The sequence below is a fragment of the Meles meles genome, chromosome 7 (assembly GCF_922984935.1).
Source record: "Meles meles chromosome 7, mMelMel3.1 paternal haplotype, whole genome shotgun sequence".
NCBI classification, from domain to species: Eukaryota; Metazoa; Chordata; class Mammalia; order Carnivora; family Mustelidae; genus Meles; species Meles meles.
Window position 1 is genome coordinate 130,140,116 of NC_060072.1, and position 16,904 is coordinate 130,157,019.

A 16,904-nucleotide genomic window follows, 5' to 3' on the forward strand; every position below is an offset into this window, starting at 1 on the left:
TTAAATGAATTATCCACAGATGGCCCATGGTCTGCTTATTCCACCTTAAGATTTTTGGTAGATTTATCCTTCCCTTGTTTCTTGGCCCATTATTTATTGCAGATGTTTTCATGTCCATTTTTATATCTATAAAACTGGTAATAAAGATAGTAATCATATCTCTCTTGATTCTTTTCTAAATCTAGAAAAATTGGCTTTAAGACTTTGTCTCATTTGTAACTATTTCATATATCCTGAATGTGTTTTAATTTTTTTAAAACTGTAAATGTTAAAAATGTCTGTCATATTCAGATTTGGGTTCCACTGAGGTTTAAATTAGGAAATGTGACCTGAGATGACCCATAATAATTCATAAGTTTTCCATATAGGTTTCAATCAGAATAGGGAAGTTCAGCATCCATTAACGCTTGCCAAGTTTCACTATCTATTAATCAACAGTGGTTTGTTAAATATATATTTAGCTGTGTACCTATTTGTCCTTCTCTAGGCATTTGATGTATAAGGCCCCTTGTAAACAAGGATTTTTTTAAAAAGCCATGAAAAGTAATATAAAGTATTCTAGGAAAACAAATGATACAAGAAGAGCTCAATTCCTGAAATGACAGCCAGCACTGAATGTATTCGTGGTGCGCCTATATGTGCGACGAGATTTGGCATTTGGCATCAGTTACTTTCCCTTAGAATCTACTTATTTCATCCTCAAGCAGCTGTCTATAAGACCAGGAACTCTCTTGTCACTTTAGCTCATCTAAAGCACTAAACAGATGTTATGTTTTGCTATTGTATGCCTTTCTTCTCTGAAATTTCCTGCTCACTCTTTCCGTGGTCCTTCCTCTCCATCACCTACTTTTATCCAGTAAATAGGATAATCACACTCCCCGCCCCTACCCCTAAATGAAATTCAAATTCAAATCTAACGCATAGCAATCTGCTTTTTCTTTTCCAGATTCCTGTCTTGGTCACACAGATAAGTTCGACCAATCACCCCGTGAAAGTGGGGCTGTCTGATGCCTTTGTCGTTGTCCACAGGATCCAGCAAATTCCCAGTATGTAGAAGGGTAATTGCAAAATCTGAGCCTGCTGTGGGGTAAATTTAAAGGAGACTGACTTCAGGCAGTTGTGATAGATTGAGTAACAGAATCACTTATCCAATTGCTGCTTGAAAATTATATTGTTTGTTTTATAACTCTTCTTGGTGTTTGCTATCTCTCTGGTACTCTTCAACTAATAATTTAGGTAAAGTGAAATTAAGCAGCCAGGCCAACAGTGTGAATTTTGTTTTCTTTGGGATCATTAGCTTGGTGACATGGTCATATTTCTGTCATTAATAAGAAGAGCATAAAGGAACGACAGATTATTTGACTGATGGGCATATGAGTTTTATTTGGGTTTTTTTGGCTTAAATTTATCAGCAAAAGAGTAGCTTTATGCCATTTTATGTCTATCATGTTTGTATAACAGTCTAAAGAAAGGTGAAATAAAAAGTATAAATTGAAGTAAATAAAAGCTTTAGTTGAGCTATACCTACCAAAGAAGACAAGTATTTTGGTTGTTTAAGTCATTTTCACTTATCTAGTCTAGTTTCCGTTTGTAGAATAAAAGCATATGTGTTACTTGGGCAGCTGTTCATCATATTAGAAATTCAGATTTTTAGAAATTCAGAATATTAGAAATTCAGAAAACCACCATTGGTAGTAGTTCTGATCATGTATTTAGCCATGATTTGAAAATTTCTATTTTTTTTAATTAACATATAATGTATTCTTTGCCCCATGGGTCCAGGTCTGTGAATTGGCAGCACTCACCATAGCACATACCCTCCCCAATGCCATAACCCAACCACCCACTCCATGCCCCCTCCCCACAGCAACCCTCAGTTTGTTTTGTGAGATTAAGAGTCTCTTATGGTTTGTCTCCCTCCCGATCCCATCTTGTTTCATTTTCTCCTTCCTTACCCCCCAGACCCCCCCACTCTCTCTCTCAAATTCCTCATATCAGGGAGATCATATGATAATTGCCTTTCTCTAATTGACCTATTTTGCTCAACATAATGCCCTCTAGTTCCATCCAAGTCATTACAAATGGCAAGATTACATTTCTTTTGATGGCTGCATCGTATTCCATTATATATATATACCACACCTTCTTTATCCATTCATCTGTTGATGGTCATCTAGGTTCTTTCCATAGTTTGGCTATTGTGGATGTTGCTGCAATAAACATTCGGGTGCATGTGCCCCTTCAAATGACTACATTTGTATCTTTAGGGTAAATACCCCATAGTGCAATTGATGGGTCATACTGGTTATGGGTCTGTTCAGGCTTTCTATTTCTTCCTGGTTCAGTTTTGGTAGTTATTATGTCTCTAGGAATGCATCCATTTCTTCCAGATTCTCGAATTTGCTGGCTTATAGCTGCTCATAGTATGTTCTTATAATTGTTTGTATTTCTTTGGTGTTGATTGTGATCTCTCCTCTTTCATTCATGATTTTATTTATTTGTGTCCTTTCTCTTTTCTTTTTGATAAATCTGGCCAGGGTTTTATCAATCTTATTAATTCTTTCAAAGAACAAGCTCCTATTTTTGTTGATTTGTTCTACTGTTTTTTTGGTTTCAATTTCATTGATTTCTGCTCTGATCTTTCTTACTTCTCTTCTCCTGCTGGGTTTAGGCTTTCTTTGCTGTTCTTTCTCCAGCTCCTTTAAGTGTAGAGTTAGATTGTGTATTTGAGATCTTGTTTCTTGAGAAAGGCTTTTATCGCTATATACTTTCCTCTCTGGACTGCCTTTGCTGTGTCCCAAAGATTTTGAACAGTTGTGTTTTCATTATTATTTGTTTCCGTGAATTTTTTCAATTCGTCTTTAATTTCCTGGTTGACCCATTCATTCTTTAGTAGGATGCTCTTTAGCCTCCAGGTATTTTGGTCCTTTCCAACTTTCCTCTTGTGATTGAGTTCTAGCTTCAGAACATTGTGGTCTGAAAATATGTGGGGAATGATCCCAATCTTTTGATACCAATTGAGACATGATTTGTGACCCAGGATATGATCTATTCTGGAGAATGTTCCATGTGCACTAGAAAAAAATGTGTATTCTGTTGCTTTGGGATGGAGTGTTCTGAATATATCTGTGATATCCATCTGGTCCAGTGTATCATTTAAGGCCTTTATTTCCTTGTTGATCTTTTGCTTGGATGATCTGTCCATTTCAGTGAGGGGGTGTTAAAGTCCCCTCCTATTATTGTATTATTGTCAATGTGTTTCTTTGATTTTGTTATTAATTGGTTTATATAGTTGGCTGCTCCCACGTCAGGGGCATAGATATTTAAAATTGTTAGAATCTTCTTGTTGGACAGACACTTTGAGTATGGTATAGTGTCTTTCCTCATCTCTTATTATAGTCTTTGGCTTAAAATCTAACTTATCTGATATAAGGATTGCCACCCCAGCTTTCTTTTCATACCCATTAGCATGGTGAATTGTTTTCCACCCTCTCATTTTAAATCTGGAGGTGTCTTAATGTCTAAAATGATTTTCTTATAGACAGCATATTGATGGGGTTTGTTTTTTTATCCATTCTGATACCCTGTGTCTTTTGATTGGGGCATTTAATCCATTTCAATTCTGGGTAACACTAAAGAGATATGAATTTAGTGCCATTGTATCGCCTGTAAGGTGACTGTTACTGTATATTGTCTCTGTTCCTTTCTGATCTACTACTTTTAGGGTCTCTCTCTGCTTAGAGGACCCCTTTCAATATTTCCTGTAGGGCTGGTTTGATGTTTACAAATTCTTTTAATTTTTGTTTGTCCTGCAATCTTTTTATCTCTCCTTCTATTTTCAGTGATAGCCTAGCTGGATATAGTATTCTTGGCTGCATGTTTTTCTCATTTAGTGCTCTGAATATATTATGCCAATTCCTTCTGGCCTGCCCAGTCTCTGTGGATAAGTCTGCTGCCAATCTAATATTTTTACCATTTTATGTTATGGACTTCTTTTCCCAAGCTGCTTTCAGGATTTTCTGTAATACCTGCGAGCCCTGCGACAATCAGACACCCCGATCCTTCTGTGACCCCGCGGGACCTGAGACCAAGCTGTCCCCTCCAGAGCTTCTCCCCAGCTAGCCTCTGGAGTGATGTCCCTCAGTGGAGCAGACTTTTGAAAGTTCTGATTTTGAGCTCCGTGCTCCACTGCTTGCTGGGAGCTGGCCCCTCCCCCCCACGGTCTATCTTCTCATCGCTTTGGAATCACTTCTCCGCAGGTCCTAACTTTCAGAAAGTGGTCGATTTTCTGTTTCTAGAATTGCTGATCTTCTTCTCTTCAATCTCCTATTGGGTTTGTAGGTATACAAAATGGTTTGATAACTATTTAACTGAATTCCTGGGACCTGATGTCATCTCAGTCTGCTACTCCTCTGCCATCTTGACTCCTCAGTCTCTGAAAATTTCTATTTTTTTAAACCTCTGTTTCAAGAACAGAGGGATGCTTTAGTATGTTAGTACTGAAGATATTTGTGTCCTAGACATGCTTATTTAAAGCAAGAGATGATAATTAATACATCTCATGCTTAGTCATTTCTTTCCCTTTTTTGTTCAGAGACCTTATATTTCACTCTAGGGATAGACCTAATTTATCACATTCCTATGCTATTTGGTCTTCCTTTGAACTAATTCTCTTTAAGTATGCCATCTCTCAAATACAGAAGGTAAATGGAATGGAAATTATTTAGACTTCAAATTCTAAGACTTTTTTGGATTGGGTGGAAATGTAGTAAGTATCTTACAAGTACGATTTAGAATGATGTTCATCTGTGGGAATAATGCTTCGTGAAGAATGTGAATCTTCCATGGCAGTTTCTCCTTATTAGCTGAGAATTACTGGGAAGTAACATTCGAGGGAACTGTTAAATCAAGGCAGATTTTCTGGAAACGGAATTATACTGTGAACAAAGCAAGGATATATTAGCATGTGTAGGCACATAAAGACATCCTCTTAAATAAGAGGCCATGTCCTGGGAGAGCCAGCTGATTCCCCTTTGAGGACAAGCGTTTTTCACATTCCTACTTTCAGAGATGTTAAATCAAGCATGACTTGAGTCAATTACTACACAAGTTAAATACTAGTTTTAGTTTGTGAGTGCTTTTGTTCTGAGAAAGTATGTTATTTTCAGCTTTCTCAAAAGACATCTTGGTCTACATTAATGTTCTGGTATACTATTGTTTAGACCAAAAGACCCACACATGTAAAAAATTTTTACAAATGTATTTTAATATGCAAATATTCTCTCAGAACTGAAGCATGGTAGAATTGTGCTTACACTGTAGAACCCAAATTGCAATTTTTCATCCTTTGTTATAAGGTAATAAGATAACCATTACGTTTTGAGGAAAAATATCTTTCCGAAATATACATTTTTTTGAATAAATTGGCAAAATTTATGTGAATTTTGGGAACAGATTATGCCTGAAGTTGAGACTCAGCATTCATCTAAAAAAATTGCACACGTTTAGGGAAAAGCTTCCCTCGGGCAAGCAGCCTGCTGGAATTCCATTTGCATTTCCTGTTGACCTCACTGTTCCCCATCCTGAGAAAAGTAGCCAAGAAAGAATGGAAGTTCTGAGTTTCAAATCCACTCATCCCTGCCTTTAGAAGGGACCCTATTTCAGCAAGAAAACTGGAATTGATGTGTTCTATTTAAAAATCTTTTGGGGAACAGAAAAATTTAAATCTCCTTCAAAATCTGTTCCCACATTTATAAGGTGTAACAGTGTCTGTTACATGAGCTTCTCAACAGAAGGAGAGATACGGTTGCATTGTATTCTCAGCCTTAAAAAAAAAAAAAAAAAAGCGTACTTATTTATACCAGAGATTAGGTGAACCCAAAATGAGCATAATATGTTATACTTTTTTCTGAGACTGTAAGATGATTCCTGGAGATTTGTGTGTTACCTATTTGTGCAGTCAGAATTTAGATAAACATTTAAATCCTTTTCAACATTCTGCTCTCTTATTTAAAAACCCTGATTTTTAGGAGTCATCCTCACAGGGAATTTAAATAGTTCATCTCTGTCCCCCCATTTTCTTCTCCTGAGTGAATTTAGGGAAAAACTGATCATTATCCTAAATAATGAGTGGTTTCGTTTCTTCTCTATTGCAAGGTGCATTACATAGGACCCTGTTCTCATAAGATCAATTTTCTGTTCTTTTCATCATTTTGATTACACGGGTTATAGAGCCAAGATCCTCAGCTTAATCTACCCATGGCAACATGGAAATGTAAGCTATAACCTTGAGAATAATTTTTCCCAGTGGGACCACATTTGCTATACCATTCTTATCAGTTGGTGAAAGTTTGATAAAGCATTTGAATAGCTGGTAGGTAGGTTTAACTTATTTCTTACGAAGTTTTCTCCCAACCATTTCATCATAATGTCAACAACAAAAAACGTGTTTTTCAGCTTTTTAAAGACTTCCAAATAATAAATGATTTCAGTACAACTTTCAAGCACAGTTTATTACTCTAGTCTTTACCTTTCAAAAAAAAAATCAGGTGATCTGATAGTTTAAAATATCAAAAGGAATTCAGGCATTGTTAGTAAATTTGTAAATACTTCTGAGGTTACAGGGAAATTCCTTTGCTCCTTCCAAAAAGAAGAAAAAAAAGAAAGAAAAAACCACATGGTGAAATTAACCCTTATCTAAAAAATAAAATAAAAGATAAAAATTAGTTAGCAGTCCAGAAAGAATAAAGGATACTGTCGTGGGAACACTGATCATGAGGCCTTGAGCATCTTATTTAATTCTTATAACTTAACATGAAAGATGGTCATCTTAATACCTATGATATTAAAAGCATACATAGCATGCAGTGTTTGGCACCAAGCAAGCACTGGGTTAGTGTCCTTATTTACCGTTCCTTTATCAACATCAGCATTGTCACAGGGTGCCTGGGTGGCTCAGTCGGTTAAGCTTCTGCCTTCTGCTCAGGTGGTGATCCTGGGGTCCTGGGATCGAGTCCCACATTGGGCTCCCTGCTCAGTGGAGAGCCTTCTCCCTCTCCCTCTCTCTGCCTGCTGCTCCCCCTGCTTATATGCTCTCTCCCTATCAAATAAGTAAATAAATCTTTAAAAAAAAAAAAAAAAACCCAAAACAAAAAACATTGTCACTTTAGAAAGATAGGGATGCTAAGATGTCCACATCTAGAACAAGTGCTCATGAGACTAGAAAAACACCTCAGCACCCTCTCTGAAACTCATCATTTATTTCTTTTTTTTTTTTAAGATTTTATTTATTTATTTGACAGAGAGAGATCACAAGTAGGCAGAGAGGCAGGCAGAGGGAGAGGGAGAAGCAGACTCCCTGCTGAGCAGAGAGCCTGATGCGGGCTCAATCCCAGGACCCTGAGATCATGACCTGAGCCGAAGGCAGAGAGGCTTTATCCACTGAGCCACCCAGGCACCCTGAAACTCAACCTTTTTAAGTATCATTTGGTTTTTGACTTCTCAGTGTGTCTGTCTGTCCAGAGGTCTCTACATCACCTTCTGTTTTTCATAAAATATTTTATAGAATTTTAGAAACAAAATGAACACAGAGATCAGCTGTTTCAGTCTCCACAGGTACAGATCTGAAAGACAGGTCTATGTACAATGACTTCAATTATTCATTACAGAAATCCAGATGTAATAACATACTTGTGATGATAAGCATAGTGCACATTAATTCAGAGAAATTTGTAAAATAGTAACGAATACAAAGGAGAAAATTTACTTGGTCTGTAAATCTACCACAGAGAGATACCAATAATGTTTCCCTGTATGTGCATCCAAACTCGTGTTTATAGTAGACACACACGCAAACACATGCACATTAAGAAAATTGGCATTGGGCTATAAATATTTTTCACCCCTTTTTCTCTTAATATACATAACACATCTCTTTCTGCACTGCTAAATACCTGTCTAACATGTGGCCATTAATAGCTGCCACAAATTCCTTTATTTCGTAATTTATGTGGCATGTCTGAACACTGGTTTGTCATGTTGGTTGCTTTTCATGTTAATTATCAGTAAAATGGTGCTGAACACCTTTGTTTATAAATGTTGACACAACTCTTTAAAAATGAATATGTGGCCATTGACAGTTAATAGTTCTTTTGAGTGTACTTTGACAAATTGCTGTCTCTAAAGGTTGTACCAATTTACTTCCCCACAAGCTTTTTATTAGATATCCCGTTTCCCCAGATGCTCCCAGATGCTATTATCATTTTTAAACCTTACAAATTTGATCAGCAGAACATGATATTTCATTGTTGCTTTAATATTCTTTTGATTACCAGAAAGTTTTCACATTGTCATGTGTTCATAGGTCATGTGTGATTTCCATAATTTCTCATTAAATAGCTTTATTAATCAATTCTCAGCCTCTGCTTATGTCCCTGCAAATTCTTTTCCTCAGCGTGCAGAGATCTTCCTGGATAAATGTACAGTTCTCACTAGTACCATTCATAGTTGTTGGTTTCTCTCTGCTCCGACTTCAACACTGAATTTCCATCTGAATCTCTGGGCTGCTGACCTTCTCCATCGCGCCTCACCTTTTCTGTGCCTTCAGAGCTTAAAGAGAAGAACATTTCCAGCAAGAAAACCCAGAAAATCTGCTCCTGCCTTCACGGTTCTTTTATTTGGGAACATAAAGCAACACTATCTTAGTAATATGAAAGTTAGTTTTACACACACACAGAATTCTTGTCCAAGAAACCATGCAGGAAAACTGCCACCTAACTTGGAATGGTTCTTCTCTAAATTAACAATAACGGCTACTTCTGAGTCCTTGAGAATGCTCCGCTTTATTCTTCTCGCTATCCCTACATTATCTGCTTCTTTCTTCACATCCATCCCTTTTTCATCAGCATCTACTGTCTGCAATTTATTGACGCTGTTCCTGCTACAACTTCCCTTCGCTTTGTTCGTTGTTACTACTGTTCACAGCTCAATAACAAATGTTAGCATTTTCAATGGTAAAAGTCACAGCTAATTTGGAGAGTAAATATATTTTACATAGTCAGAGATTCAGTGAACTCTTAGAGGACTGTTGTGTATAGTGTGTCATATGTGGTCTCTTTTTAAGCTTTCTAGACCAGGTAGCAATTTTTCAAAGAATTTGACCAGAATTATGTTTACAGACAAGAAAGAAAGAAAGAAAGAAAGAAAGAAAGAAAGAAAGAAAGAACCTTAACAGACAAAAAGAGAGATGATTTGTTTTTTACTCCGCAGAATGTCTTAAGTTTTAATTGTCAGAGAACATAATAGCATAGACCAGTACTGTCTAATGGAACTTTCTGCACTGATGAAATATTCTAAATCTAAACTGTTCAGTATTGGTCTCACTGGTGCATGTGGCTACCAGCACTTGAAATGTGGCTAGCAACATTTGGGAATTGAATTTTTAATTTTATTTCCTTAATTAATTTTAATTTAAAGAGATACATGTGACTAGTGGTTACCATATTGGACAGGGTAATAATAGGCCATATATGCATATTTAAATAAAATATTTATTGCAGATGTAATAGTTACAGAACATACATTTTATTTCTAACTTGCCTTGAAAAAACCTTAGAACTTTTGATAGGATTAAATAATACATTTTCAAATATAAATATTTCGTTATAACTGATCTTCCCCCAAGTAAAACAATTTGTAATTTTGATTGGCTAGTAGGACACCTCCATTATAATTACTTAGTAACTGTAATTAAAAAAAAAAAGTCATGTTGACAACTATGGAGGAAATGAATAATCTGGAAAAAACTGAAGATTTTTTTCTTTCATAACTCAATTAAATCTCTTTTAAAAGAACTGAACCTCTCTTGTTATTCTCAAAGTTACCAGGTTCTTTCATTCATTTAAGGACACACTGATCCACAAATCCTTTAGTAAATTGGGTCATCTTACCTTCTTGGTCCTCAAAATGGAAAGTACTTCAAAATTATTCATTTTACAGCAGATAAAATTGCTTCTCTTTCCAGCCCCGCTTCCTCAGGTGCTTTGGTTCCCACATAAGCTTTTGCCCACTCAAAACTCAACAAAAGGAAAAAGAAATAGAAATCATGACATTTTCCCCATAAAATATCCTCTCATAAAGCTCTTCCAAGATAGAACGTGTTATGCAAAGTGATGTTCTATTGTTTAATACATCATTGCAAACATACCCTATTTGGTATGCTTGATATTTTTAGAAAGAAGCAAGTATTTAAGAATTTTCTGGATGTTAGAAATCACTGATTAGTTAATTTAACATATTTTAGAATGTTTTTTGGAATCTATTAACAAAACAGAATTCTTTCAGGGACTTGTGGCTAAACTGTGTTTTGTTTTTTTTTAATCTTTTCATTCATTTATTCATTGCCTTTTTATCCTGTACCAATATCAGGTAAAATAAAGTTTTACCAATACAGAGATGTGTTTCTCAATTTATTCAGTCATTTCTAATTTAAAATACTAAAAGTCACAGAAAGGACTTCAATACATTACTAAAAATTCAAGACATTTAAACATTTATATACCCAGGGGTGCCTGGGTGGCTCAGTAGGTTAAGCCTCTGCCTTCAGCTCAGGTCATGATCCCAGGGTCCTGGGATCGAATCCAGCATTGGACTCTCTGCTCAGCAGGGAGCCTGCCCCCTCCCTGCCTACTTATGATCTCTGTCAAATAAATAAAAAAATAAAATCTTTTTAAAAATTTTGATGTATTTTATAAACACCTATTGAGTACCTATTAGGCTAGGATTTATTGGTCTAAGGAAGAGAAACCCAATTTAATGTACTTTTATTTCATTCAATAAGTTGAATCAAAAGCCCATTTTTGCAGTGGTTACCTTACTATGGAAGGAATAAGAAAGTAGTCAAAATAGTTCTCAAAAATAATCTGAATAGAAAAATCTAATTTTTATATCAAGGTTATCTGCCTTTTTCATTTTAAATTATGGCCTCAGATTCAATTTTCTTCTTTTCTCTATCATGGTTGCCTTTAAATTTATACTTTCGTTTGCCTTGTTTCTCATTTTTTCCCTATTACGTAATGATTATTTCTATTTAATTTATACTTCCCTACTACACAGAGAATCTTTCCATTTTTAACTAACACTGGTTGGATACCTTTATAAACATGTCCAAATGTTAATTTTTCCAGTTGGATTTTTTTATAAGAAGTTTAGTTTCTTGGAAATGTGGGCGATTTTTCTTACATAAGTGCCAAACATCTGCATGATTTAGCACTAAAAGCTTTTAAAAACTTAATTTAAAAAAATGGGGGGGGGGTAGGGGGATAGAAGAATAAATGAAACAAGATGGGATTGGGAGGGAGACAAACCATAAATGACTCTTAATCTCACAAAACAAACTGGGGGTTGCTGGGGGGAGGTGGGATTGGGAGAGGGGGAGTGGGCTATGGACATTGGGGAGGGGAGGCGAACCATAAGAGACTATGGACTCTGAAAAACAACCTGAGGGTTTTGAAGGGTCAGGGGTGGGAGGTTGGGGGAACAGGTGGTGGGTGATGGGGAGGGCACGTTTTGCATGGAGCACTGGGTGTTGTGCAAAAAGAATGAATACTGTTACGCTGAAAAAAATAAATAAATAAATAAAAAGGGGAAAAAAAAAATGAGAAACCTTATTGCATTTCACCCAATTGGATTGAAGAAATTCATTTTATTACCAATGTATATTACAGAACCTCCCCATAAGTCTCAGGAATAAAGAGGTATGTTCCTCTAGAGGAAGAACCATGTTCAGAGGAACAGTTCCTAGGTCGGTGGGAACCATGATACTAAGCCTGTCATCCACAGGTCACACCAGCACACTCAGATAATGCTTGACCACTTACTGTCCCAGTGTTCGTTCTGGTTCTCTTCGTGGACAGAGGGATTACTGAAGGAAGTCAGAACATGCATCTTGTTTAAATCCTTAGTAAATATACGTGGAAGGAGGAGAAAAGTGGAGATTGGTTTTAGATGACATTTCTGATTTTCTTTGTGCTTGTTTAATTAACTTATGAAATCTGGCCATTTGGGTTTTAGTAATGGCCTGAAACTTCACAAGCAGTGAGGAACTATGAGAGGAATATCTAAGAGGCACAGATTAATACTCCATAGCCCTCTAAATTTTATGTTGTCTTAGCTGCAATTAATTACATTATTATTTAATAGAATTAGAACTACAAAAGGAATAAAGAAATATTTGAAGCAAAGCATCTTCTATCTGTAGATGCTTGGTGTAATGTCGCCGACCAGCTATTTTGGATAGTGGATTACATTTTTGTAAATCACTGCTGTAATGGTCTTTCTCTCTCTCTCTCTCTCTCTCTCTCTCTTCTTAAGTCCTCTCTCTTTTTTTTTTCCTCCTGTCTTCATAGTGGGAATGAACTTGTATTTGCACAGTACATACTCTTTACATTAAAGAGTTCTCACTGAATGGTGCTGTGTTGTGTTCTCATTTGGAAATTGAAAAGAAAGAACTATTTGGGGCCAGTCACAAAGCATTGGCAATGCATAAGTAAGGCCATGCTAGCAAATCATTTACTTGACAGTTCAGACAATATTAAAATATTTATATAAATGGAAGAATCCGCCAATTTAGGAAATTACTCATACATTCTCTATGTGAATGTTAGCTTTAAAGACGGGCAAATAAACTAGATCATGGCTAACCAGGCCACAGAGTACTCATTAAACTGTGTTCATTTCGGCCAGAGTGAATATTGATTGGGAGAGGATTCCTGCTGTTTCCACATGATTACTCTGTTCCCTCCTGTTAATATTGCTTGGAATTTCTAAAAAATGCAGTTCATTAGTCATGCTTTGAATCATATCACCTTAAGATTTTGGATACTGAACTTTATTCTTTACATGTTAGTCTGCTCAGAGATTTAGTTTCTTTTATTATTATTATTTTTTTAATTTTTTAAAGCCCCTAATGGGATTATAGTCAAACTTGGTTTTGTAAAGTTGTAAGAAAACAGTTATAGCTGTGTCAGTACTAAGACTGAGTTTTTGGTACAGCCTTATTTTGGCTGACTTTCTAAAGAAGACAGATGAGCTAAATACATTTCTGGAATCAAATGAAAGCTTCTAGTATTGGCAGGAGCTACCAGTAAATACATTCCTAATTACCTGTTTCCGATGGGGGTATCTCTGAAATACAACAAAAATGACCATTTGGAAGCTGTCATTAATTGGCAGGTCATCAAACAAAATCATTCTCATTAATTTTAGTTTTGTTAAACTCATTTCATCCCCATTGTTGGAGGGGTCTGAGCAGGTGATAGAATTAGCATAGCAAAAAAGGTCGCCTTCCATTAACCCCATATGCATAATCAATAATTAATTTCCAGAGTCTTCACAGTCATTATGTCAGTTGTTTGAGATTTTCAAAGTATAATATGAAATGAAGAGAAAACTAGTATTTTAAGCACCTACAAATATGATAGAGCAAACTTGAGTATGAGGGACTTAAAAAAAAACCCAACCCCAGTGATCTCATGACAAAGCTATGCTATTTTGTATTATTTATTTCCAAGAATAAAATTATTTAGTAAAGTACAAGGGAAAACAGCATATAGGAAGGTGTATTATTTAGACAAAGTAGAACATGGGTAGTCCTTTTATGTGCCTTAAAACCTTAAAAAAAAAAGTGTGCCTCAAGAAACCTTATAAATACCATGAAATTAATATTTTCTCTAATGTTGATAAACTTTATACCTTGAAAATTATATATGCACCTTTCACTTATACCAAAAAAGAAATGAATTAGATTATGGTTCTTAAGCAGTGTTTTCCAATCTGATAAACCTGAAGATGTATTTGGCAAATGGCTCTAGAACCTCTCCAACCCGCTTGGGTCAACCTTCTTCCTCTTTGGGAGTAGAATTTCATGGTGAATCATCAGAAATGAGTGAAAAGATATGAAAAGATAAAAGTAAAGATCTGTGTAGGTTATTAGTAGATACTTAATTTTTCTCCTGGATGTGTAGGTATATCTACATTTCCTGAACACTTTTAGTAAAAGACACCTCACTATTTCCTGGACACCATATTCTTGCTCTATGTCCTAGAAGAGATCACTGTTGGGTCAACTGACCTTAGTTAAAATTTTAATTCTCAAAGCTAAAGTCGAAGACAATTTTTGGAAACCTTATTTCCAAGCCTTCATGTGTCTTCAGTGAGTTTAGGTCTATAGAAATAGACCATTACACACAGCATGTGACCAGTGTGATGTATGGTTGACCTACTGAACATGTATTGAGCACTTGTGGTATAAAGGGATTGTTCTAACCAATTTGCATTTATTATCTCATTTTAGTTGTCAAAACGACTCAGTGGTCTAGGTACTATTACCTCTATTTCATGGATGAGGGAACTGAGATACGGAGAGACTGACAAAGGATTCCAGGGTCACCCAGATACCAATCTAACAGCAATGCCAGGATTTGAATCACCCAACACTGTTCAAGAACGTGTACTATCAACCATGATGACATATGGCATCCCAAGATTAGAGACCATGATATTTTTCTCAATAAACTTATAGCTTCCCAAATAATTCCTGAGAGATATGATAGTATTCAGGAAATGGCTTTCTGTCATCACAGGCATTTCAAGAGCTAAATAAAATGCTGATAACATTACTTTTCCACTTCCATTTACCAAACTTAGACATGCTCATTAACATAAAGCTCAGGTCTTTTTTTAATAGGAGATTTTAAGTATATTTCATCAAGTCTTGATTATAATAAAATGTTTGCCATATTTATCTGACATTTAATTATTAAACCTTGTGTCAGAGTCTCTCATCTAGCCTTTTCCTCAGGGATACTGTTGAATTTGCTGATGAATGATTATAAATTCGTTCATGCGATGTAAGTACTAATTATTAAACTTCCTCAGATATGATATTATGTATTTAATAAATATCAGCACTAAATTTTTAAGGTGATTTAAGTTCTGTTTTTCTCTTATTAAAGAAATTTCCTTCTAAACCTTTAAAGCACTCAGACTCATATTCTCATAAAAAGTAACTTTATTTAGGCTATGATTTTTTTTTTTTTTCAGTATATCATAGGTAACAATGGTTTGGAGTCCCTGTTAGTTAAGTAAGGTATCTGAGACCATAATCAACATTTCAACCTCACTGATTAAAAAAAAGACGTCCTGTTAGATCAGCACATGATTTTCAGGTTTTTTCTTATAATCAGTCTCTTCACAAGGATTGATTATTTTAAATCTTCATTTTAAAAACAGCTTGGGTAAAAAGTATATCATTCTACATTCATTATCAGTTGTTGTTTTATAGGCAAAGACATCATGAAAGACTTTTTTCTGTTTTTGTTTTTACAGATGTCCGAAGAAGAACAATTTATGAATACCACCGAGTAGAGCTACAAATGTCAAAAATTACCAATATTTCAGCTGTGGAGATGACGCCATTACCTAGTAAGTTCCACATGAACAGAACTAGGTGGAAAGTTTAATGATCTGATCTGTTTATGCTTAAGTAACTTCCTCCTGTGTGTCTGTGGGGGTAGGTGGGTGATTTTAATTTTGGTTGAGCAATCTTTTTTTTTTTTTCTCCATGCTTCCAATTAGTCTTGATAAACCTATTCTGTCCTGTTTCCTAGCATGCCTCCAGTTTAATGGTTGTGGCCCCTGTGTATCCTCTCAGATTGGCTTCAACTGCAGTTGGTGTAGTAAACTTCAAAGGTAAAAAAGAATAATACAGAAAATTTAAACATTTTACAAAGATTTGTTGTTTCTTTCTCTTCCATTGAATTTTAGATGTGTCAGGTGTGTTGATTAGGTATTTATGAACAAACGTATATAAGTTAAAAAAAATGACCAAAAGGCAAAAAAGTGCTCAAGAGTTTAAGGAATTTTAGTATTTTCCTTTGATTACTCAAAATTACCAAAAACCTTCAGAGTCAATAAAATAGTTATCTGATAGACATTTATTATCTCTATGAGGCTTAAACTAGATGGTGAACTGATAGGTATATATATAAATTGATGCTCTTGGCCCATATTCTTCAGAAAACATGGTATGACATATCATTACTATAACAAGGACAGCGCATGCATGGTCACATGCAAATTCTTAGTAAATTCCAGTGAATATCTCAAAGATTACTAGCAAAGGTTAGAGATGTGCTCGAAAGTTAGGGAATAAAGTGACCCTAACTGACCTCTACATAAACAGAATGCATGGTCTGAGTTTTCATGAATCGCCAAGAGGAGTTTCTAGTCCATAGAGGTTTTCAGAGAATGAATGATCATTTGTTGGAAATATGGAGCAAAGACTTAACTGTGTTTTGTTATTTACTCAACCATTTTGTGCATCAGTTATATCCCAGGCACTGGGAAAGTAGCAGCAAATAATACTGGTGTGGTCCTTACCTGCCCACCCTCCCACTCCGCCACCGCAACCATAGAGTTTACAGTCTGTCTGGGTATAAGTCCCCATCCACCTTCAGAGTCTATGAAGAGTTCTCCCCACTGGTGAAGAACCGAGTCTTCAGGCTCTTCCTATGTGCTTGTTGCCTCAGAGCTTCTTGTAGGAACAGCCTTTGTCTTATCATCTCGCTGCAGCATTTGCTCTAATGATAGAGACTGTTCGGGAACAATTTCAATGCTATTGAAGTATAAAGAATAGAATGCCAAGTCCTTGATAACAAGCTTCCAGAAACATGTTTAACTTGCTAACTTTCGGGCAACCAGTACAGTATTGTGGCTAGAATATTATTTATTATAACCTCGGTTTTGTTTTCAGTGCAACCTGTTCCCGTAATTTCCTTTGTGCCATGAATGTCAAATAATGAAAAAGCAAGCAGGAAATTAACATTCTTCAGAGTAGATTTTAACTT

General features: G+C 35.7%; 1 protein-coding gene across 2 annotated transcripts in view; it reads left to right on the top strand.

The window, feature by feature from the left end:
• Window positions 1–16,904, top strand: part of PLXDC2 (plexin domain containing 2) — a 470,012-nt gene that overhangs the window by 343,759 nt on the left and 109,349 nt on the right. For both annotated transcript variants that reach the window (XM_046011960.1, XM_046011961.1), the window contains exons 7-9: window positions 947–1,046; window positions 15,385–15,480; window positions 15,666–15,747. In XM_046011960.1, the coding sequence (XP_045867916.1) occupies window positions 947–1,046; window positions 15,385–15,480; window positions 15,666–15,747 (278 nt within the window). The remainder of the gene's footprint in view (window positions 1–946; window positions 1,047–15,384; window positions 15,481–15,665; window positions 15,748–16,904) is intronic.